A 24,044-nucleotide genomic window follows, 5' to 3' on the forward strand; every position below is an offset into this window, starting at 1 on the left:
CAAAAGACAAATGCACTTGACTGCCTTTCCAGAAGGTCACAACATTTGAATGAATGTTACTGTATCCACTTTAAATTCAGCATTCAAATGTTGTTATCAATAATTAATCTGTATTAAATGTCCCCTCTAATTATTCTATAAACATTAAACATGTTTTGACCAATGGCAAATCTCATTTATCATGTTTTGTATGTGGTTTGTGTGCCTTATTATTATTATTATTATTATTATTATTATCATATGCAACCAAAGATTTTACTAAAAGGGCACAAATTTGTTTACAAGAACATAAAAATCCTCATAGATCTAGTCACTTATTTGTACTCTCAAAATGCACCGCATTGATGTATTTACCTTTAAAAGCACAAAATGATTTGGTTTATTTTCCTGCTTTTTTGTCCCTTGCCAATCACACCTATGATTTATTCCTGTAAAATTTAAAGGCAGATTTTTGCTCCTAAATGAAAGTTGTAAAAACCAGACAGTTAATTATGGTTTTAAATACTTTTTTTCAAAACATGAGACATACTTTTCAAACAAGTGATCAATTGAGGTAGAATACAGATTTGAATATTACTAGTAAAATCTATATCACAACGTCATCTTAATGCCCTTGCTGCTAGTGCCTGCATAAAAAATGCTGAATTCCTTCTTTTGTGCACAGCATTTAGTTTGACAATTACAAGCTGCACTGCTAATAAATGAATAACTTGCCCCATCGTGACATCCTGTCTCCATTTTCAAAGCGTGCCTTATTTTGTTTACTGTTGGTTAGTAGGTTACCAATACCGCCGTCATTCGCTCAAACAACTTGATGAAAACGCACCGTGTTTGTGTTTAATTTTTTGCTAATTTTTAAAAGATTTGCTTCACGTTAAGATGGAAACCCAGCTACTGTCGCTCATTTTTGTTACTTCACTCCAAGTCTATCTGGGTGATTGACACTGTGATTGTAAACCAAGTCCAGCTGCGGCATCCGGAAGTGAAGTCTGCAAAATGCCTATGCAGCATTACGCAAACGTTATTGATTACTTATCGAACGGCCATTTAGGTTTTATCGGGAAAATGATATCGAAAAAAACCCCCACAGTTACCGAATTATCGCTATTTTGTATGTAAAATTGGTCTAATTTTATAGCTCCATACTGTATATCATAAATTGTCTCATTTATATCTGTTTCTATTTCACCCAATATATTTTAGGACAATCAAGCTGAGCAATGAACTTCAAACAAAATTTACATTCCCCAAATTCTGATTGCAAGTCAGGTTAGAGAAAACGTTTCGTGGCAAGCGCAGGGTGAAGGTGGTATTTATAGGATTATAAGATTATGGGAGAGCTGGAAGTTTAAATATGCAAATGAGGTTTTCAAGGAGGATATTTTTACTGTAACTCAGCTTTCTTCTATTTAGAGAGTTGTTGATGTTTAAAACTAAAGCAACAAAGATGAGGAAATGTGTATCATCTGTAGTGTGTATACTGTGTGTCATCAGCCAAACTAAGGATGGGTACTAGTTTCCCCTCTCTGTAGTGTGCTTTATTGTTAAGCTGACTAAATCATTATAGATTTATTTTTCTTTTGCAAGAAGAATTAATGTACTTCAGTGCTCTGTGACCGTTTTCAACCTTTTATCTCTTTTCCATAATTGAAATCATATTGTTAGCTTCGTTCTTTGTTCTCCGCAGTGAGTTTTAATGTGGTGCATGTTGGTATCTTTGCCCTTGTTTTGTCTTTTTTGATCACAATCAGAAATGACTCATTTGAGCTCTGTCTCCTCACAGGGGCAACACACTGACTAGTATTTAGCAGGCAACCAGTAGGGAAGAGTGTTAAATCAAGGTCTAAACACGACTTTAGAATCCAATTCCCCTGACGGCAGTGAAATTATTTGCATATTTCCTCTCCTCCCCAGAAATGAGAGAGAGCGGGTGAGGAGATACAGTAGATAACTCAAATGAGCTCCAGATAAATCTATCAGATTGCGGTGACAAAAATGGAATAATATACAAATGCAATAAATTTCGCATTGAAAGTTATTATAAAAAACAACATGTTTAAACCTCTATTTTACTTTTATGTATTTTAAAGAATGAAAATTATAAATAAACAAAAGCTCAAAATATATAGATGCACGCATGTTGTCACGGTTGTGCACCTGGTCCAAAATGTTAACTTCCGGTCTGTGTTTGTTTATTGGTCTGGTTGTGGCTAAGCACATTATCCAAACCAAACTGCGCCCGAGCTCGTCTGACCCCCAAAGGCTGGTTCGTTTGAGTAGTGTAATCGCTCTGTACTGTGCCTGGGCACGGTTTGGTTAATCGTGCCTGGGGCCGCTTGCAGAGCTGGGCTCAGACATGGTTCACTTGGGCTCAGGCACAGAACAAGCAGTGTAAACGCAAATCATGCCAGAGAGCAGTTCAAAAGGAGACACGTCAATTGTGTGACCACTTTTCATCTGCCTTCATAAAAACCTTTTAATGCGTGCGGCAGTGATAACATACGTGAATGTCTGAGCTACACAAGTGACAGATCCACTAAGCAATATAATTTTGAGGGGATGTGTTTTATCTACCGAGCCCCTAAGGTGACATTGGAGTAAAAAAATCTAAATTTTAGTTTCATGTGCTCACGTGAAACTTTCATTTGCTCATGTGAAACTTTCATGTGCTCACGTGAAACTTTCATGTGCTCACGCAAAACCTTCATGTGTAGAATTTTTTTTAACGTTTAGTTTGCTTGCTCACGTGATAGTTTCTAGCTAAACTTTATTTAATTTTTGCTCCTTGTCCCCTTAAAGGAATAGTCTACTCATTTTCAATATTAAAATATGTTATTACCTTAACTAAGAATTGTTGATACATCCCTCTATCATCTGTGTGCGTGCACTTAAGCGCTGGAGCGCGCTGCGACGCTTCGATAGCATTTAGCTTAGCCCCATTCATTCAATGGTACCATTTAGAGATAAAGTTAGAAGTGACCAAACACATCAACGTTTTTCCTATTTAAGACAAGTAGTTATACGAGCAAGTTTGGTGGTACAAAATAAAACGTAGCGCTTTTCTAAGCGGATTTAAAAGAGGAACTATATTTTATGGCGTAATAGCACTTATGTGAGTACTTCGACTCGGCGCAATAAAAGCGCTACGTTTTATTTTGTACCACCAAACTTGCTCGTATAACTACTCGTCTTAAATAGGAAAAACGTTGATGTGTTTGGTCACTTCTAACTTTATCTCTAAATGGTACCATTGAATGAATGGGGCTAAGCTAAATGCTATCGAAGCGTCGCAGCGCGCTCCAGCGCTTACGTTTACGCACAAAGATGATAGAGGGATGTATCAACAATTCTTTAGTTAAGGTAATAACATATTTTAATATTGAAAATGAGTAGACTATTCCTTTAAGGGCTCCGTAGTTATCGCGCCCCAAACGATGAATAAAAAACACAGACTTAACATTACGATGGGTTAAGAGAGCACTTTTCTTCCTGTTTTCTTCAAAACAATTGCATCCTCATGACAAAAGTATGCTCGGGCTCGGATCGATAAAAATACAATGAAGGGCGTGCTTCTTGGGGAGTATGGGGGGACAATCACACTCGGGCGCGGTTCGGTTGGGTTAGGTATAATATGAATGCGCCCTTACATCAGGAACAAATACCTTGTTAAAAATAAAAGCATTAGCTCAGTGTTATAGTTAATACGCTTTAGCTATAGACGGTTTCACCAGACGCACGTTAGTTGTCGCGGTTACGAATTTGGTCGAAACTTTACATCCAGTTTTGTTTAATGGTCTGACTAGTAGCTAAAATGAACTCTGGAACAAATACTTCGTCAAAAATAACAAATGAAGAGTTTCGTTGCAAAACGAGATAACCACCGTTTTTTTAATTGTTCAGAAATCTCGTTTTTTGGTTGTGCATTCCAATTAATTTCAATGCAACTGCATTTGGTTTGTTTTGATTTAAACCTTCATAACTTAAAAAATACAGCTAAGTAGCACCATAAAACAAAATAATAACATGATAACATAATAATAAAAATGTTTTGTCAAAAATGTAAAAAAAATGGATTTATCTCATTTTGCAACAAAACTCTTCAAATGTTTTGGTTTCCTAAAGACAGGGGGAGACGGCGACCATGAATTACCACTATGTGAGTTTGTAGTTCATATTGTATACATTATAGTACACATTTTACACAGCAGCGTTAGTTCAGTGTCGTTTTTTATACACTATAGCTATGAAATATGGACTAAGGTAAACTACTTGTTCTTTATTTTGCTTGTTATTAAAAGTAAACTACTCTAAAAGGACTTTGTTGTTATTGATTCTTTGCGGAGCTTACAGGAAGTATTGAATGTTAATTCAACATTTAAATGATCCCTTCCCTTGTTTCTGTTGTTTGGCTCTTGGTGACTTTCTTGGGACCTTCTGTTTAGTCCATGTGTGTATGTCTGTGTGTATATTAGTGTGTGGATAGGTGAATATGTGAGTGTGTGAAGTGAATGCTCCATGAATAAAAGGAGGTAATTTAGTTGCCTGCAGCAGTTGTGTGCAGTCTGACCTTATCAGAGCAGTCTGAGTTTTTTTCTGCTAAACCTGGAGTCACCAGACTCACACACGCGCACACACACACACGCACACACACAAATGCATTATAAGAAATTGAATGATATTGTCAGGGGAATGTGTCCTATGAGAGAGGAAGGAAGGAGAGAGAGAGCGTGCGAGCAATGGAAATTATAATGCAGGTTTCACCTGCCCAAGCAGGGAGCTGCAGCTTCTCACCATGCATCCATCAGAGCCTCTCAGAAGCAGTTTAGGAGCCCAGAGAGAGAGAAAGAGATGTGGCCTCAGTTCGGGCGAGTGATTGATCACCTTCATGGAATTACACCATCTCCAATGCGAAGTCAGTGTGAGGATTAATGAGCTCCTCTCTCTCTCTCTCTCTCTCTCTCTCTCTCTCTCTCTCTCTCTCTCTGTGGTAGAGCTGTTTCCAGTGATTGAAACACGGCTATCATAGAAAGAGATGGCTGAGGACTCACAGCTCACTCGCCAGCTGAGGTGTGTGTGATCTGGGGGTCAACTACAGATAGAATGGTGCTGTAATCATTTCCCTTCACTCACAGGAACACCTGACCACCACTGTGTAGAGTTCATTTACTTCCTGCCTGTCCATCACCGAATGAATGGCAGAATGTTAACTTTTCTCCTACCTCTAAATAAATTATGTACTGAAGTGTGTCATATGTTCCAGACTGAGACTTCTTACTGGTTTTGTGTAAAAAAATGTGTCTTACCTGCCCAGAACCAAACTGTAGTTGTTAACACAGTGACATATAAAGTAGTATGAGGTGTCCAGAGCACGATGTTCAGAAGAGGCTCCATAACCGTAATCAAGTACTAGATAAAAATAACAGGTGTGTGGTATTGTAAAATGTAGTTAACACCATGGGTTAAACTTCTTCTATCAGCTCTTGTTTTAAAGGTGCCATACGCACAACCGGCGCAACGTCATAGAATGTCTCTGAACAGGTTCATGCCCACTTTTGGGGGAGATCAGACTAGGCCTTTCATTGGCTTCCATTCAAAATAGCGGAACAAAGCAACCTTCGTACACAGCCGGCAAGCGTAAATAACTTATGAAATCACTCAGATTAAACATGTTGAGTAATTATCTGTCCACCCTGCCTGCCATAGAGCGCGAAAGATACATTAACATATTTGATTTGGTCAGTGTGGAAACATGTCTCTTTCATTCTCCCGGCATCAAATTTGTGTAACAACGCTCCCTATTGGCCAGAGGTGTCTTACCCGGACATTTACTCGTACCTCTTCGAGTCAACAGGGAAGCAAGTGAATGATTTTACTTCGTATTTGAAAGTTACTTCGTATTTATTTATTATGTCTTAATATTTAGAGTAATGAGTGCACTTTTCCGTCGAGTCATAAAACTAACTGGCTTAGCGATATTTCCAGCAATCACTGGATGGCGTTGTTACACAAATTTGACGCTGTGAGAATGAAAGGGACATTTATATTGACCAAATTAAATGCGTTAATGTATCTTTCGGGCTCTATGGCAGGCAGGGTGGACAGATAAATACTCAACATGTTTAATCTGAGTGATTTCATCAGTTATTTACGCCTGCCGGCTGTGTAAAAACGTTGCTTTGTTCCGCTATTTTGAATGGAAGCCAATGGAAGGGCTGCTTTTTTATCCCCCAAAAAGGGGCGGTGACGAAATTTACAGTCAAGTTCCCGGATGTGCCGGTAGTCTGTATCGAATGGGAAACTGTATTTACGTAGACATAGATGAATAATAAGAGTTCTGTACATGGTAATGACGTATCGTGAGCCTTAAACACGATTGTTTCCTCCTCCTAATGTAAACTTTGTGCATCTGCTGGAAAACAGCCCAATCTCAAAATAACACCAACTGTGATGTTACAGTCGAGATGTATGCTCCAACATTAAATTTACGTACAATTTTGTTACAATGATGAAAACAAAGTTGTGAGTACTGAGTTAGCGCTATATGCTAGCGCTTAGGCTGTACTATTGACGTTACCGTTAGGTTTTGGTGATCTATACTGAAAAAAACACAAACTTGCCACTCCAAAACGTCCATTAACAATCTCAGAATAATTAATTAGGGGCAGTTCACATTTCCCGTCTAAAACCGCACGGAAACGTGAACGTTGGTTGGTTGGTTCTTGTCACATGACCTGCGGTGCACTTGAAGCATTTTGAAAAGTTGAGATGTTTATAACTCAATGCGTTTCGGACGCGCCTGGAAAAACAAGTGCATCGCACTGCGTGTGCGTCGTGACCGCTTTACTTCAATTTTGAGCGTGCATACCACGTGCCTACATTTGAAATAACGACCTCGAGTGCAAAAAAGGGATATGTGAACCGCCCCTCATAAGGTTGTGGCGATAGGTGATAGTATCGTGTATCGACGATCGTCAGACATATCGCCAATAGCAGGCTTTCATGACAATAGTTGGCGATGGTTATTATTATTATCATTATAGTTAAAGGCGGAGTGGACAATGTTTGAAAAACGCTTTGGAAAAGGAGACGGGCCGACTACCAAAATACCCTTATAGCCAATCGGCAGTAAGGAGCGTGTCTACTAACCGACATCCTTGCCGGGTTGCGTATGTGTGGGGCGGGTCTTTTAAAAGAAGGTCCAGATTATATTGGGGTAGGGGGCTGGGGGCGTGTTTGTTTAGGAGATTTCAAATATCAACATTGGCTTTCAAACATTGTGCATTGCGTGCTTTTCCTCGCATAAGAGGGTTTGTGGGCTTCACTTTGCGCGAGATAGCTTTTAACGCACGCAGATTCCTTCTTGCACGCACCTGGACCTAATCAGGGCTTGACATTAACTTTTTGAGGAACTTGTCCTTCGGACAAGTAAATTTGTGTTTTACTTGTCCATGCACAAAAGTCACTTGTCCGAGTAAAGATTTATAATATCATGTATTTTTTTGTGGTTTTGCTAATCAGTGGCAGAGCAAGGGATTTTTCATAGTGGTGGCCAGGCAGGGGCCAGCAGTTACTCTGGGGTGGCATATAAAATCTCTATCATCCAACCTTAAAATACTTTTAAGTGGTGTGTTAATCAGAATAATGTATAACATACAATTGCTACAATACTTTAATTTTAATTAAAATGAATTGAGATTAACATACAAATTATAGTCATAATTCAACCTCATGTTTTTAAAACTATTTAATCAAATAAAACTTTTGAAATTTACTTTGAATCCAGGATTTATATCTCCCATTGCTGAAAAAACTATAGAGACCAGAAAATCATGTGAAATTTGTAGGCCACTGAAAGTATTTTTACTAAGATTAATTTGGCTGCTTCTTGCTACTCTTGCTGAAGAAGGATGCTATATCTGCTGCCTTTCTCTTCATTTTTCCCACATTTCAGTGATTGTCTGATATTAAAACACTAAAGCAAAACATTAAAACATTACCATGTTTTAAAAAACGTATTAGGATAAATGTATCTAGATTATCTGTTACATATATATAAAATCAATCTTAAACCTAGCATTTACGCTGTAATGTTTGTGTGGGATTTTTAATGTACAGTGACGAACTCTGTCGATTCAAATCAGCTGTCGCGCAGCGCGCACACACGTAGGCGCGCTGAAAGAGAGATTCTCATTATAAAACAGATTCTTAAAGATTTTAAGCCCATTATGTGTTTTTACCGAACTTTAGAAGAGAATAAATACGGACTTAAGTCGGCTTTTTTGACACACAGTGATGAAAACGCGGTTGAAGTGCCTGTCAGTTATATTCACGCCGGAGCTGTAAGAAACATCACTCTCCACTTCATGCCGTCCCACGACTCCCGCCCCTCCGTGTTCGTCGATCAAGTTTAATGCGCACGCAGTTTGTTTAGTAACAATAACAGTTACATGTAAACATGTGTGTGTGTGTGTGTCGGCGCGCCGCGCTCTCTGTTCAAAATTCCGCTCTGTGTTTGCGCTGCATGTTCTGCTCTGTCGTTAACGGCACATGACGCTAAGTAACATTGTTTGAAATTTAACTTGTCCAGTCGGACAACTAATTTTCTCAAACACTTGTCCTAAAAAAAACCCACTTGTCCCGGACAAGCAGACAAGCCTTAATGTCGAGCCCTGTTAATGCGCGCATCTTGGACTCTTGCTCTGACCTCCGTGAAACAGCCAATCGGAGCAGAGCTCAACATTATTATTCATGACTCTTTCAAATAAGGTAATAATAGACTATTTAATTCTAAAGGCAAATCCTAGGGTTGTGAATGGACATGTAAAACTGTATCTGGGTAATTTTTAATAAAGCCACATACCTTCTATGTAAACATCAAAGAGCAATTTAACATATTATTTCAATGCATTATTTGGCACATTTAAGGTGTCATGGACTTATTGATGCAATCTAAAACAGCATTCATGTTTTCTTAATGTTAAGATCACATGGAAGGCAAAACAAAGACACTGTACACTGGAAGTGCTGGCCTTTTGTCACACTATGATGCCATACTAAGACAAAATGTAACATGAGCAGTTTTGGCAAATTGGTTCGATTTTAAAGCTGTTTTTGGACTACAAGGAAGTTATGAATGTTGAAACATACAGGATGTTTTTAAACTATTCTTGGCATGCCATTTTCAGCAAGTTTGTTGTTTTCTTGAGCATTAAATAAATCCTTTCATTTAAATGTATCCATTTATAGCATCTCAGTTATAAAAACAGCATCAGTGTTACATCAGGATTTTTATGATAAAGTCAGAGTTTAATTCTAAGGCCTGCAGCAAAGCCCTGGGCAGCCAGATTTTAAGCAGGGCCCTTTCATGAGGTCATGTGTTCCTGAATAAGCAAATCACATTTCATTTTCCTTTGTGGATTGCTTCAGACACTTTTTATGTGTTTTATAATTAATGGCGTATAGTTAATGAAGTCTGATGGGGTCAAACCTAAAATAATTTGGCAAATGGAACATTTCCAGTCTGATAAATTATATTTTTAGAAACCAAATAAAAACAATAGACCATAAAAAACATTATAAAAAGCTGTTATAATCAGTCCATTAAACTAAAATAAGCGTTGTCTTGAAAAGCAGTTTTCTACAAAATCATCCTGTGGGATAAGTTCCCATTATTCAGTGATTCTTAAACTAGGGGGTGCAAGATGGTGCCAGGGGCCCCGGTTTTATGATATTTTATAAAATACATTAATTTATCATAAATTCAGTGTAAGTAAACCTAAAAAATAAGGCTACTTTTTGGGAGGGCGGGATAAAAGGGATGCATCATTCACAAAGGGTGGGGATGGGGCGCACAATTAAAAGTTTGGGAACCACTGCCCTAATTAAAGAATCACACAATTACGGTTTACCTTGAAGTTCTTTGTTATCTTATAGATTAGATGTGTAGAGAAGTTGGGTAATGGATGGTTTGTGTCACTATAAAACAGATAGATGTCTCTGCTGACATCAGAGAGAGAGGAAATTAACATTACGATAAAAGGGCATCAAAACCATTTCATTTTCTGTGATGTTTTAGGACTGAAGGTCCCTCCTGATAATATTTGAAAAGCTTCTTTCTCTCTCTGTGTCCTATAGGTGGTGGGTCCTCCAGCTTGTGGGGCATTCAAAGAGAGACCTGCTAAACCAACAGCCTTTCGGAAGTTCTACGAGCGTGGAGACTTTCCCATCGCCTTGGAACATGACTCTAAAGGCAACCGTATTGCTTGGAAGGTACATTAAAATGATACCTCTGGTGTTCATATACCGCTGTCAACAATTAAACCCAAAAGTTTGGTCATGGTCAGTGTTTGAATTGGGGGGGGGGGGGTGATGGTCCCGGACCTCCTATATGCATTGAGTGCCCGAAAATAGTCCACTGCTATCGAAAGTAACCAAGGGGACTATTTTCAGGCGCTGCGTAATATCATTGCACCTCCAGCAGCCATGTTACAGCGGCAAAGTCCTTGATTATTACACTGGAATTAAAGTATAGTTCCTAGCCATATCAGCCTAGAAAATCGCAATTTTTAATTTCCTGTCGGTCTTAATACACGATGTAACTGCAGAAGAGCCAAGTTTTAAATAGGAAAAATATTGAAACTCTTTCGTCATTTTTGAGCGCGATGCTAATGGTCTAATCAGATTCAATGGATTGTGCTAAGCTATGCTAAAAGTGGTACCGCCAGACCCGGAGATCAGTTTTACTGTAGGGGAGCTGGAAAATGAGCCTATTTTTGAAAAAAGTGGTGTGTCCCTTTAAAATACTACATGAATTTAAAGTTGTCGTGCTGCGCTAACACAAAGCGATACTGTCCATTATTTGTCCCAGTTTTGAAATAAAGGAATCCAGAAGATTTCTATCTGAAATAAATGTAAACTCTCAAGTGCACCTCACGCTGTTTTCTGGAGGAATTGACCGATTTTTAGATTTAGGATTGGGTTAGGGGCTTTAAAAAATTATTAAACTATTATTTCACACTAATTTGAGGGGTAAAAAATGGGTAGGGTTTGCGTTAAGAGTAATTTGAGGTTTCTTTGATTAAAACGTTGATCTAGTCCAAACAAAAAATGTTGATTCAGGATCACATCTTACTTTGGGAAATCACGGCCACCCTATAATGACGAGGGGGGCTTGGCCCCATAATCTTTGGCATAATTCGAACACTGGTCATGATGAAATGTGTGGAGATAGATGGAGTCATATGTTGTTGATAAGAAGCATCAGCTCGGATCAATAAGAGCAAAGCCCATGGTCCTACATGTAACAGTAGTTGTGATTTACCAATAACGTACTGTTATGTGTTAGTCTGTACATGTGGGTTAGACTTTTTTGTGGGTACCATTATTAGTATATATTAGAATAAATTTTTTTATAGAATATTATTAAAATATATTATCCAGTGGGATCATAATTTTTTTGCTTTTAGCCACTGACAAACACAACTTAGTGAATGCTCTCTCTCTCTCCTAAATTCTTTTACATTCCTCTCTCGCTCTCTCCTCCTCGCCTCGCATTTTTCTTTCGCAAGCTGTGGCATGAATTATTAAAAGCGAATTTCAAAATAAATTTTCCTGCACTTTTAAAAAATAATGTCTCTTTTTCTTTGTGTTGTTCTGAAATTGCTGGGAGCAGACAGGAAGCGGTGTATGAAATTGTAGCTGTCATATCTAATGCATCTGTAATGCTTATTGATTTTCCTCCGCCTGCCGCCGTTGATTTGATTCTGTTTTTCACGCACAATATTTACACCCATTCGCACTGTAAATATAATAAGCATATACGTGTGTTAAATCAGGGCTCTGTCAACTCTCTGCGATCTCTTACCTGGTACCACATACAGGTTACCCTCGGGCTAAGAGTATTAGTGCGAGTGAGTCTGTGATTGGATGTGGGGTGGAACTGATAGAAGTACATGACAGTGTGTGTATGAAAGGCTGGTTGATTACTTGAAATGTGTGGGCACAGCTGTGTTAGTACAGAGGAACCCTTGGGGCAGCAGTTCAAGATGAGGTTACCCATCTGTCTGGGCGAAAGAGAGAAAGCATAGTGAGGTCATACTACAAAATTGGTGCCATTTGTGTCACTCATTTACATATGTGAAAAAAATTACTTTAATATGAATATCCGATACTGTATTATTGTAATATACAATAGTTTGGTAGGCACATCAGTACAAATCTTGCAACTTCTTTACTAGGACACCTTTTTTGTTTCCATCCTGTTTGTTCATCTTTTTTGCATTTTCAAATACGTACATTTTGATGAAAATATGGAAACTGCACATTTGAGAGTGGCCTTTTTTGTGGCCAGCCTAAGGCATTCCTGTGTAATAATCATGCTGTCTAATTAGCATCTTGATAAAGTGGTGTGAAAAGTGTTGGCCCCCACAGATTTAGATAGATTTGTGAACAATATTTAAGGGAAATGTACATAGAAAAAGTCATAGATCTTTGAGTTCAGCTCATGAAAAATGGGGGCAAAAACAAGTGTTGCGTTTATAATTTTGTTCAGTGTAAAACACATCTCATATATTATTATATTACATTTTTTTATCTGATAGCGGTGGCCTTTTGTCACACTATGACAGGGGTCACCAACGTGGTGTAGCCCTCCAGATTGTTTTATCCATTGTGGTAGCCCTTGCTCATAAAAAGGTTGGAGACCCCTGCACTATGATGTCATACTGAGACAAAATCGAACAATCTAACCATTTTGGCAGATACCTGTAGGTTCGATTTAAAGTTGTTTTTGGACTATAAGGAAGTTCTGAATACGAAAACGTACAGAATGTTTTAATACTATAATGACCTTTTAAATGTCAAAAGATCAATAAAAATATAATATCTCAATTCATGACCTCTTTTAAACTAAAAAACAATAAGATGTTATAGTTGCCACTATGAGCAAGGCACAACCTAACCTTTTTTGGTTTTGGCTCAATAATTCAAAAAATATTTGAGTTTGATTAATTATATTTTTACCCAAGCAACACACATATCTCTGCTAAAAATGAACATTTGAAGTTTGTTTCTAGTACTTACCATTCTTGGACAATTACACCAAACGTGACAGAAGTGGAAACGTTACAACTTACCCCATAGGTGGGGTTAATAGTAACAGGCAGGGGGTTAGTTGTAACACTTGCTAAAAATTAAGTTTGCAGGCAAATATTTCAATACTATTTTGTCTATATACTTGAAGTGGATATTGTTTATATATCTGTCTATAATAGACAGGTATCTACACTGTATTTATTCATCAAGCCCTTTTCTATCAATAGTTCAATTATAAATGGATACAAATGTCTAAATATGTGAGAAAAAGCAGCACAATAATGACAAAACATTTTTTATATGTGACCCAATGTGTAATAATCCTACTACAGTTTTTAAAATCAAATTCTGAGATAATGAGCATCAAAGTCTGATTTTAGCCCTTCATTTCATTATTATTTCAATCTTTGCCGTGACCTTATTCAATCAATATTAAAGATATGAACAAAAATAAATTTGACAAACGATTTTTGATAAGACAGGCACATTTATTTTGTTGGCAACCAGCAACCATTCGTGTGGCCTATTTAAAACAACGGCAAGAATTACGTTAACGTTAGCGGTTTTCATATCGTAAGTGCTGGAGGGTTAGTTGTAACACAGCGTTACAATTAACCCCGCTGGGTCCAAATATTTTCAAGCCCACCAAAAAAGTTGCTAAGAACTGCAGACTTATTTCAAAACGATGCTATGTTTTAGTCAACAAGACACTGATTAATATGACATCGCATTGGATTTGGTATCTTACACACCCAACTTAGAAACCGAAAAAAACATATGATGAAAAAATGTACTTACATGCCACCAAAACACTCGTTCACCAATAACTCTCTGGAAAAATATAATACATTGCCAATAATTTGCAGGAGATCGTCTTTTGGCAGCGTGAAAAAATACCGGAAAACCAAAACGCTCAACCTTGTGCAACAATGTAAACAGTCTGTGTAACCCGCATTGACACAATGCAATGCATTAACTATTAAAACACATCTCACATATTACATTACACATCGTACATTTCATAGATTGCTTAAAATCTCAGAAATTGCCTTTTCATACTTTTCAAAGGCAACCATTTCATAGAATGACCTATAGACCTCTGAGACACTGCTTATTTAGTTTTTGTGGTTATACTTTTGTATCCTGCTGGTTTAATTTGTCTTTCGCCATATTGGACTGAAACACAGCAGATCTGTATTCCCACCAGGAGACTCATGGTCATATGTCTTGACATTCAAATCATCTTCCCTTGACCTCTCCTCTCTTGTTCGTGCCTCCCCCTCTCTGGACAGCAGGGAGCAGCAGTGCATTCCTGCAGGTATTGCGCATGTTCTCTCTTTCCTCTCCTATGACCCCATGTCTCTTTCTCCTTAAAGATAAACAATGTAAACAGTGGTTGTGTTTGAGCCCCACACTCAGGGGTGTGTGTTCAGTAGAGGCGTGTATGTTTATTTACTGTATGTATCAGAATACTGTTGGCACTGATGTTTAAATGGGCAGAGAGGGGTTAAGTAGAGAAGTGATATTTTTAGTTTCTTTCTATGGGCTTTAAGACCCCCTCCCGTTCACTTCACCACCACTACCGCTGTCACCACACTCAATTCTCTCATGCTCTCGCCACAGTTGAAGCTTTGACATGTGCTGTGTTAGGGAACCTGTGCAGCAGACTGATAAGAGCAAGCAAGAGGTCTCTTTTTGTATCTGTTGCTGTTTCTCTCGCACATGGCCCTGTTGTTATCAAGCATTGCATCAATTTCACTGCGTTCCAAAGGGTCTCCTTCAAGAGACTAGGAAACACAAATTAAAAAAAATCTTATTTAGATTTATTTTCGAATAACTTGTCCCTCGTCATGAACATAGCAATAGAAGAATGCTATGCATGTTAAATAATAAAATAAAAAAAATTAGTCGCTGATACTCAACCCAACACATCTAATCTATCCAACCATTCATCAGTCCATCCATCCTTTGAAGTTACATCCTTCCTTCTATACATGCACATCAATCTGTCAATCTATCCATACTTCAACCCATCCACCAATCCAACCATCAAGTGTTCATCCATTAGCTTGCAAATTCATTCTTCCAAATTCATTCTTCCCTATTTGCTTGTTAAAGTGAATCTATTTCATTGCTAAAAACAATGTTTTTTTGTGAATTTGGTAAAATACAATGTGTTCGCATGGTTTATGGTTAAAAAAACACATTATTTTCCACATACCATTAATTTTTGTAGCTCCAGATATACTGCTTTCCTCAAACGCTCTGATTTTGTACAAAACTCATAGATCTGAAATGCTCTGTGTCCCTGATTGGCCCACTAATCTATATGTTGTGATTGGCCTGAATACCTCTGACGTCAGCCGAAAATGTGACACTCCTCCTTACCGTGTTTGAAAGATTCGCTCACAATGCAATGACGACAGGAGTTAACTTACAGGCTGTGAGTCCAAGCGGGAGGAATTATAATAATGTCGGTCTTGTTTACTTCAACAGGCCCAGGAAGTAAACTGTTGCCTACAATCCATGTGTTTGTCCAAGAAAAAAATGGCAACGAAAACCGTGGGTTTACACCAGCTGTTTTTGAAGCGTCAAAATCGCATCAACTGCATCTAGTTTGCCGCTTGAGCATTTTGAGTTTACTCGCTTCATTTGCGTGTGAAAGCCACGCGAGAAATTTTAGTCATCGAGACATTCACACGGAAATTCGCGTCATTGGAGGGGCTTCTGCGACTCCGCTTGGTTCCTGTAACTACGTCACTACTAGAGGAAGCTCCTGATTGGTTAACGCGGCACGTTTTTGAACTTGTGCGTTTGCCGCGGCAATGCTCAATTCAGGCCATTCGCGCGAACTGGACGCACGAATGAGGTGGAATCGCGTTTACCGCACCGCGCTTAACGCCTCATTCGCGCCGCGACACCTCCAGACGTGCGTCAAAACCCGGCTGGTCTGAATGCAGCATAATTCACGTCATTGTTTACTTTGGGCTAGATGTACCTTTTGCATATTGTTAACATGTACTAATACACACTTACAAGCCAAAGGAAATGTTGCTCATAGTTGCTCTTTAAGTCTGACGTCATGCAGCACTTCCGGGTCCAACTGATCTCAAATGCAGGAAAATAACAAAAAATCACACTAATATACACTCGTATCATAATGCAAAACTACAAAAAAATACCCAATCCGAATTTTTATCTCCATAACAAAATCCAGCAAGAGCAGAGCATCCTTTCTCTTTGTTCTTTTATTTCTTTATATGTTTTGTTTTTCTGTGTAGTTTTTTTTCTGTCAAGGGTGAAGGCATGGGTGTAAAAATCGAAGAAGCATTTAATAGAAAATATCAATGTAAACTTGTTTCCAGCTGTCATGCTGTAGAGCAGGGGGTGGGGTCAATCAATTAATCTGATCAAGTGCTTGAGGAAATGGAGATGGTAAGCGATCTCATCCATTCATCCCCCTGATTAAATTATGCCCGGAGGAGGGGGGTCAGAAGACCCGTTTGTGTACGTCTGTGTAACACTGCAAACACAGCACTAAGGTGGGTTGTTTTTATTTCCCCTCTATTTTATCTCCATCTGCGTATTAGCATTTTAATGGGCGGTACCTTATGTGAGCACAGACCCTCTTCTGACAGTTATATGACCCGTCCAAGGAGAGGCATTACTCTCTGGAGTTAATCCCACAGTCCACTTTGGAATCAGAGAGCTGACTCATTATAGACCTGGCAGGGCGTACACCTGAGAAAAAAGACGACTGACTCCCTGTGTATGCGTTTAATCTTTTTTCAAAAACATCCTGTCAGTGGTAGCCGCCAGCATATATTTTTTGTACATTTTTATTTCAATTCAGAGCTGGAGAGAAAACATCCAGTCAATAAATGTTCTCTCGCCCTTCATACGGAGGTAATTGATATAAATTCAAGAGAAAGGATTTCCATTTCGCAAAAATATTTTGCTGCTGGTCTGGTTTAGCTCAGTAACTAAGCGACTTGCATACTGACATCTTTCGCCATGCATACTCTGGACACAATTTCTGAGCCAATCCGCTGAGCCCTCATCCATAGGAAAATAGTCATCCAGTATACCAGGTACCAGTATTAGGTACTAATATAAACTCTGTAGATGCAAAGGATACCCCTTATGCAACAAAAATATACTGCAGTATATTGGAAAATATCATGTAATATATTAGGCAATATATTCCCATATATCGGATTTAATATTTATATTTCCCAATATATTGTAATATATGCATAGAAAATATCATGTAATATATTAGGCAGCATATTCCCATATATAGGATTTAATATGTATATTTTCCATTATATTGCAGTATATGAATAGACCATACATGTATATATTGATACAAAACATATTGTAACCAAGACCAAAAAGGGCACTATGTTTTTCCATGTAATAGTTTGTCTTTATATGATTTAATATACTGCAATATATTACATACATTTAGAATATATGTATCAACATATTACTCCATACATTGCCAATATATACTGCAATATATTACATACATTTAGAATATATGTATCAATATATTACATACATTTAAAATATATGTATCAACATATTACTATATTGCCAATATATACTTCAATATATTACATAAATTTAGAATATATGCATCAATATATTACTTCATATATTTCCAATATATTATGGGATATATTAAATCGTATAATGAGATGTATTTAATCAATATATGAAAACGGCAATAATTGCAGTATTGTATAATATATTGCAATATATCACTTACATATATATAATATATTTTTATATAATATATCATGATATATATTACTATGTAAATTTCACAATATATGGAGACACATTAAATATATTGTCATGTAATATATTGAGAAATATATTTTTGTTGCATAAGGGACAGCCCGGTACACAAAAAAATTATTCATTCAATTTACTAATTTTTTTAGGGTAAGTGGATGCAATCAATTTTTTTAAAGGATTAGTCAATTTTCTTAAAAAAATCCAGATAATTTACTCACCACCATGACACGAAGACATTAATTAGTATCAGTTGACATACAACAACATCGGAACGGTCCTCTTTCTCCACACTTGTAAACACTGAGGCGGAGTTTCGCATACGTCCTCCGTGGCCTCTTGACGTGATGACGTATTGTGTGAGGTTGCGCTGGCGCATCACAGGACCGGAGATAGACGAGAAGTTGTGATTTAAAAGTACATAATTTTTATTTTTATTGTCAAAAATGACAATCTTTTCGCTAGATAAGACCCTTATGCCTCGTTTGGGATTGTTTCGAATCTTTTAAAACTCTGTTTAAAAAAATGTTAAGTGTTAAATAAGTGTTAAGTGTTTGGTTTCATTAAAGTCCATTAAAATGAGAAAAATCCTGGAATGTTTTCCTCAAAAAACATAATTTCTTCTCGACTGAACAAAGAAAGACATCAACATTTTGGATGGCATGGTGGTGAGTAAATTATCTGGATTTTTTAAAGAAAATTTACTAATCCTTAAAGCTACATTTAAAAAAATAAAAAATAAAAAAAATTTGTTTAAATGTTGCATTAAATAAATTGATTGCAACCACTTAACCTAAAGAAATTGAGTAAAGTGAATGAATAAAATTTTCAGTGTATACCGTATGTTTACTGACAGTGTACTGTAAATTTACTTCAAATAGCTGTGAGTTTAATTGTATGCTAATTTGGCTATTAATTAAATATACTAGTTACTTGCAAAAGGGCGTTGTTGTGATGCCAAGCCAAAACGTAACCCCTGCATTAATTCCATCTACTTTAGCCACACCTCCATCCATCACCGCAGCTAATTACGTAACCCAACCGCAACATCATCCGAGAGAGCCAAATAAAAAAGAGAGGAATAAAAGTGAAACACTGCTCTCAGGGGAATGAAAAGTAAATGCTTAATTAATTTTACTTATGGCCTGGTAGCAGAAATGTGTTTTATCGATCCACTAATGTATATTTGCTCGTAGTCCTGTCTAATGTAATGGGCTGTAATAACTCCAGCAGAGCATTCTGGGTAATTTAGAGAAGGGCATTTGAAGATATGCATGTCAGAATCAACAGACCGACATGATGTTGTGTGGTAACAGCATTCCAATTCTACCGGGGTTTAATGCAAAGATAAAATGATGCGAAATGTTGGAAAGTTTGACGTTGTACTGTATTTTCTGAATGAATGATTCTCTTTCCAGCTCTGCTGATGGTCTTTTCAGTTCTAGCTTTCTCTCTCCGACTCTTTCTCCATCTGTCTTTCCAGTTCGGAATGAAGAAAGATTCCCTTTGCCATTTATGAGGAAAGATATGGAAGTCAGAAGAGTTTCTGCATTCATCCCGCATTCATGTTTCTTTCCATCATTATGTATCAGAACTTCGATATGGGAACCTTTGGGAGCTAAGATTTTGGCCCGAAAGCGTACAGGGAGAGGGGGGGTGTGGCGGATCACTCGCCTTGCCCCACCATGAGCCACTGAGTTCCTATTGATTGACATGCTCGTAGCCAGCGGGCTGCAGATCTAAATGGAGCCTTTAATTAACTAAATGGAGCCATAGCAGCTGGATGCCAAACACTCCTCAGCATAAAGAATGAGCAGGGCGCTCGCTTATGTCAAATACTAATGCGAGCAGCGCACCAGGGCTGCCAGTAAAGAAACAGACCCTTGGAGAGAGGGGGGTTGGTAGGTTCCTTCTCCGCACCCCAGCATAACAGCCACTGTCATGCCAGTCTCGTCGCTATCTAGACCCCTGTCACTCACCACGTCCCACTGCGCAGAGTTTTTAACTCCATTTCTTATTTTTCTCAAAGATACCACCGCACTCCCTCTCTTCCCACCTCACTCTCATTCCTGTCCACTCATCCGTTCTGTCAGAGGTTAATTGGTTTGGAAATGATTCTATTCATTCTGGACGGTAATGCCGTTATCCTGAGAAAGAAAAAATACGCCACACTTAAGCCTAATTTAAAAGAAATGATGGGTGGGGTGGCGGCGGAGAGAAAGAAATCCAATTTAATCTACCCTGACTCGTTTCTTTTTCTTAATATATTTTAGCGTAGGCCCGTACCCACAAGTCTTTTCGTTAACTTATGGCAGAATTTCATTACCTTGAAAGCTTTTCAGCCCCCCTCTTTGGAGAGGAAAGACGGCCTAATGTCTTTCTCGTAACCTCAAGGTCGGTATGTTTGGGTGGATGGAAGTGCTCACGCATTTCTGTGATTAATACACCGTGCAAAGGGTGCACACACACGCACGGCACGGAGCAGATAAATGTGTCCAATTCACTGCCCCTGTTGTGCATCGGAAATTACATTCATATTCAAATTCAGACGCCCACAGGGCTGTTCATGTCTCCCAGGTGTACCTACACCACCTTTCTGATCTCGTATCTTTCCCTCTCTGTGGATTCTTTGATTGTCTGTCTCCCAAAACGGCTGCTCTGTAACTGTCGGCGACTGATCTGACCTTCTCTCTCCCTGCAGCTGCACCGATCATGAGAGCCTGTCTCACTGTCTGTCTCTACGACTGCTCTTCCTGTCTCAGCTGTTCTGTCTGTCTATCTACAGTCTTTTTGATTGTCTTTCTCTCTGTGTCTCCTCTCATGCCCCATCTACTCACTAGATTGATCTTCACTGAACTAAGAAGAACTTGTTGTTGGAAGTATAGACAGTTTCAGTCCTTTTAGAAAAGTTTCTTTCTGATAACAAGCTTAATAAACAACAAGTAGATTACCTTAGTTCAAATCATAGCTGTTTTCCCAGCACTTTTCCCGGTGGCCTGGCGGTCGTTCAGTCTGCTATGCAGTCTGCTCAGCTTGACGTGATAGGCTGATGAATGAATGACGGACCTCTCAAAATCTACCAATCACGCAATCACGGACTTCGGGGTCCAAAAATGCCACAACGGTAGCCACGCAGATAAACTGTTCCATAAATTAGGAGGTGGCACTGAAAAGGCTCGGTCTCCTTTATTCTTTAGCCTAGATCTCGGAACATCAAGGAACATCTGATTGGACGACCACAGCGATTTAGCTGGATTGTGAACATGCAAAGCTCTGATAAATAAGAAGGAATGTTCAGTTTAGTCTGGGAAAGAGAATGAGATTGCAAAGGGTAATGCAGTGTTATTGAGTCATGTGTTTTGAATGCAATTCAGTTTTAATCATTATTGACTGCTTCTAAGGCCTTCGGTATGATTAATAAAGTTGTGGGTAGTAATTAAAACAGGCATGGCAAGATTTACTAAACAGGGCAAGTTCGTGTATGAATGCAATTCCAAAAAATTGCCAATTGGAGTGGAAATTTCTCCCGTTGATTTACTAACAAGGAGCAAGTTAAGGAACACAGGTGCAATATCTAATTTCCAAAATGACTGAAGGGGGAATTATGGTTCCGCGGAGGACTGATGCCGTAGGCTATGTGTAGCCTGAAACGCACCTTTCCAAAAATTGTAACAATGTGTCCGTTCTACATGCACTGCAAGCGCTAGGATTGGTCTGCTAACCCCTTCCATAAAGTAAAAAAAATCTGCATTTCCTCAGACGCATTTCCACTTGCAGCGATGAAAACAAAGATGTGAAGTCACTGTCTGTTTACCTCCATCACTGCTGATGCTTCTCCAACAACAAGCTGCCTACTAGCGATCTGCATGTGTACATTCACGTTTTTGGGGCATTAAATAATGGCGCAAATACCAGTACATTTTGGCAAGCGTAAAACTTTGTAAATCAATATTCAGTTACTTTAAATAACATCTTGCTATATGCATAGGTACCAATAGTTTTGCTTTTTACTCAAATTATTGTTTCATGAATTCCTAGAATTGCAGAGCGTTCAAACTGTTGTCATTGTGACCCAATTCAATAAAGTCCCACAGCATGAGTTCTGATGCATTTTCCAGCCATATTGATTGACAGGATACAATCTGCCTGTTTTTAAACAATCAGAAGATGTCCAATGGGGGGAATCCTTTTATATACCAATACCCATTATAGGCCGATATACACTCACCTAAAGGATTATTGGGAACACCATACTAATACTGTGTTTGACTCCCTTTCACCTTCAGAACTGCCTTAATTCAACGTGCATTGATTCAACAAGGTGCTGAAAGCATTCTTTAGAAATGTTGGCCCATATTGATAGGATAGCATCTTGCAGTTGATGGAGATTTGTGGGATGCACATCCAGGGCACAAAGCGTCCATTCCACCACATCCCAAAGATGCTTGAGATCTGGTGACTGTGGGGGCCATTTTAGTACAGTAAACTCATTGTCATGTTCAAGAAACCAATTTAAAATGATTCAAGCTTTGTGACATGGTGCATTATCCTGCTGGAAGTTGCCATCAGAGGATGAGTACATGGTGGTCATAAAGAGATGGACATGGTCAGAAACAATGCTCATAGGCTGTGGCATATAAACGATGCCCACTTGGCACTAAGGGGCCTAAACTGTGCCAAGAAAACATCCCCCACACCATTACACCACCACCTCCAGCCTGCACAGTGGTAACAAGGCATGATGAATCCATGTTCTCATTTTGTTTACGCCAAATTCTGACTCTACCATCTGAATGTCTCAACAGAAATCGAGACATTTTTACAGTCTTCAACTGTCCAATTTTGGTGAGCTCGTGCAAATTCTAGCCTCTTTTTCCTATTTGTAGTGGAGATGAGTGGTACCCGGTGGGATCTTCTGCTGTTTTAGCCCATCCGCCTCAAGATTGTGCGTGTTGTGGCTTCACAAATGCTTTGCTGCATACCTCGTCTGTAACGAGTGGTTATTTCAGTCAAAGTTGCTCTTCTATCAGCTTGAATGATTCGGCCCATTCTCCTCTGACCTCTAACATCAACAAGGCATTTTCGCCCACAGAACTGCCGCATACTGGATGTTTTTCCCTTTTCACACCATTCTTTGTAAACCCTCGAAATGGTTGTTCGTGAAAATCCCAGTAACTGAGTAGATTGTGAAATAGTCAGATCGGTCCGTCTGGCACCAACAATCATGCCAGGCTCAAAATTGCTTAAATCACCTTTCTTTCCCATTCTGACATTCAGTTTGGAGTTTAGGAGATTGTCTTGACCAGGACCACACCCCTAAATGCATTGAAGCGACTGCCATGTGATTGGTTGATTAGATAATTGCATTAATGAGAAATTGAACAGGTGTTCCTAATAATCCTTTAGATGAGTGTATCTCTCCCATAAATTTTGCGTCAGAAAGGGAACCTCTTACAAATGAATATGCAATAAGGTCAGTCACAAAAATAACTATGTCCACACCTTTTCCACACCTTTAATAAATCCTGACAGTAGTTTTTCAAAATCATTTTATCTTCCCACTACCACCTGAGACTAATTTCTGGTGGCAATGTGAGTAGGTAGGCTGTAGCCTCACCCCCCCCCCCTCTCTATCTCTCTCGTTCTCTCATGACATTTAAAGGTAGGTGAGATTAGGTACAATCACCGACCTATTTCTGGTGCTCTGGGGAGCTCTGAGAACCCCCATACATTTGCAGAACACTGTCTGATCTTCCAGCGGTTTAACTGTAGTTTGTAGTATGTCTCTGTGTTTGGTTTCAGCCGTATTCAACCTTTAAACCTTCACAGACATTATACAGTATGAAGGTCTCACACAATAGATGAATCATTTACTGTCTGCAATGCACCACAATACAGTGCGCCTAATTGAAATTCAAATTGAAAAAAGTCAATTAATTTATAAAAACATATCGTCTACCTAGAAATGCATTGCATTGATTAAATATGTCCTTGACTGTCTCTAAAGCTTACTTTAACATTGTGTCCTAACCAGACGTGAAGCGATGCCACGAGACAAGGTATCTTTTCGATGAGCGACAATAGATTCTGTTTTCTATTACTGCGACGTCCCGGCTGACAGCTCCACCTACACAGAGACCTCATTCGCT

General features: G+C 38.6%; 1 protein-coding gene across 2 annotated transcripts in view; it reads left to right on the forward strand.

The window, feature by feature from the left end:
- The window catches only part of pacrg (PARK2 co-regulated), a 176,561-nt gene that overhangs the window by 45,606 nt on the left and 106,911 nt on the right, over positions 1–24,044 (forward strand). For both annotated transcript variants that reach the window (XM_055172213.2, XM_055172214.2), the window contains exon 2: positions 10,135–10,269. In XM_055172213.2, the coding sequence (XP_055028188.1) occupies positions 10,135–10,269 (135 nt within the window). The remainder of the gene's footprint in view (positions 1–10,134; positions 10,270–24,044) is intronic.

Source organism: Misgurnus anguillicaudatus, chromosome 7 (genome assembly GCF_027580225.2).
Source record: "Misgurnus anguillicaudatus chromosome 7, ASM2758022v2, whole genome shotgun sequence".
Taxonomy (NCBI): Eukaryota; Metazoa; Chordata; class Actinopteri; order Cypriniformes; family Cobitidae; genus Misgurnus; species Misgurnus anguillicaudatus.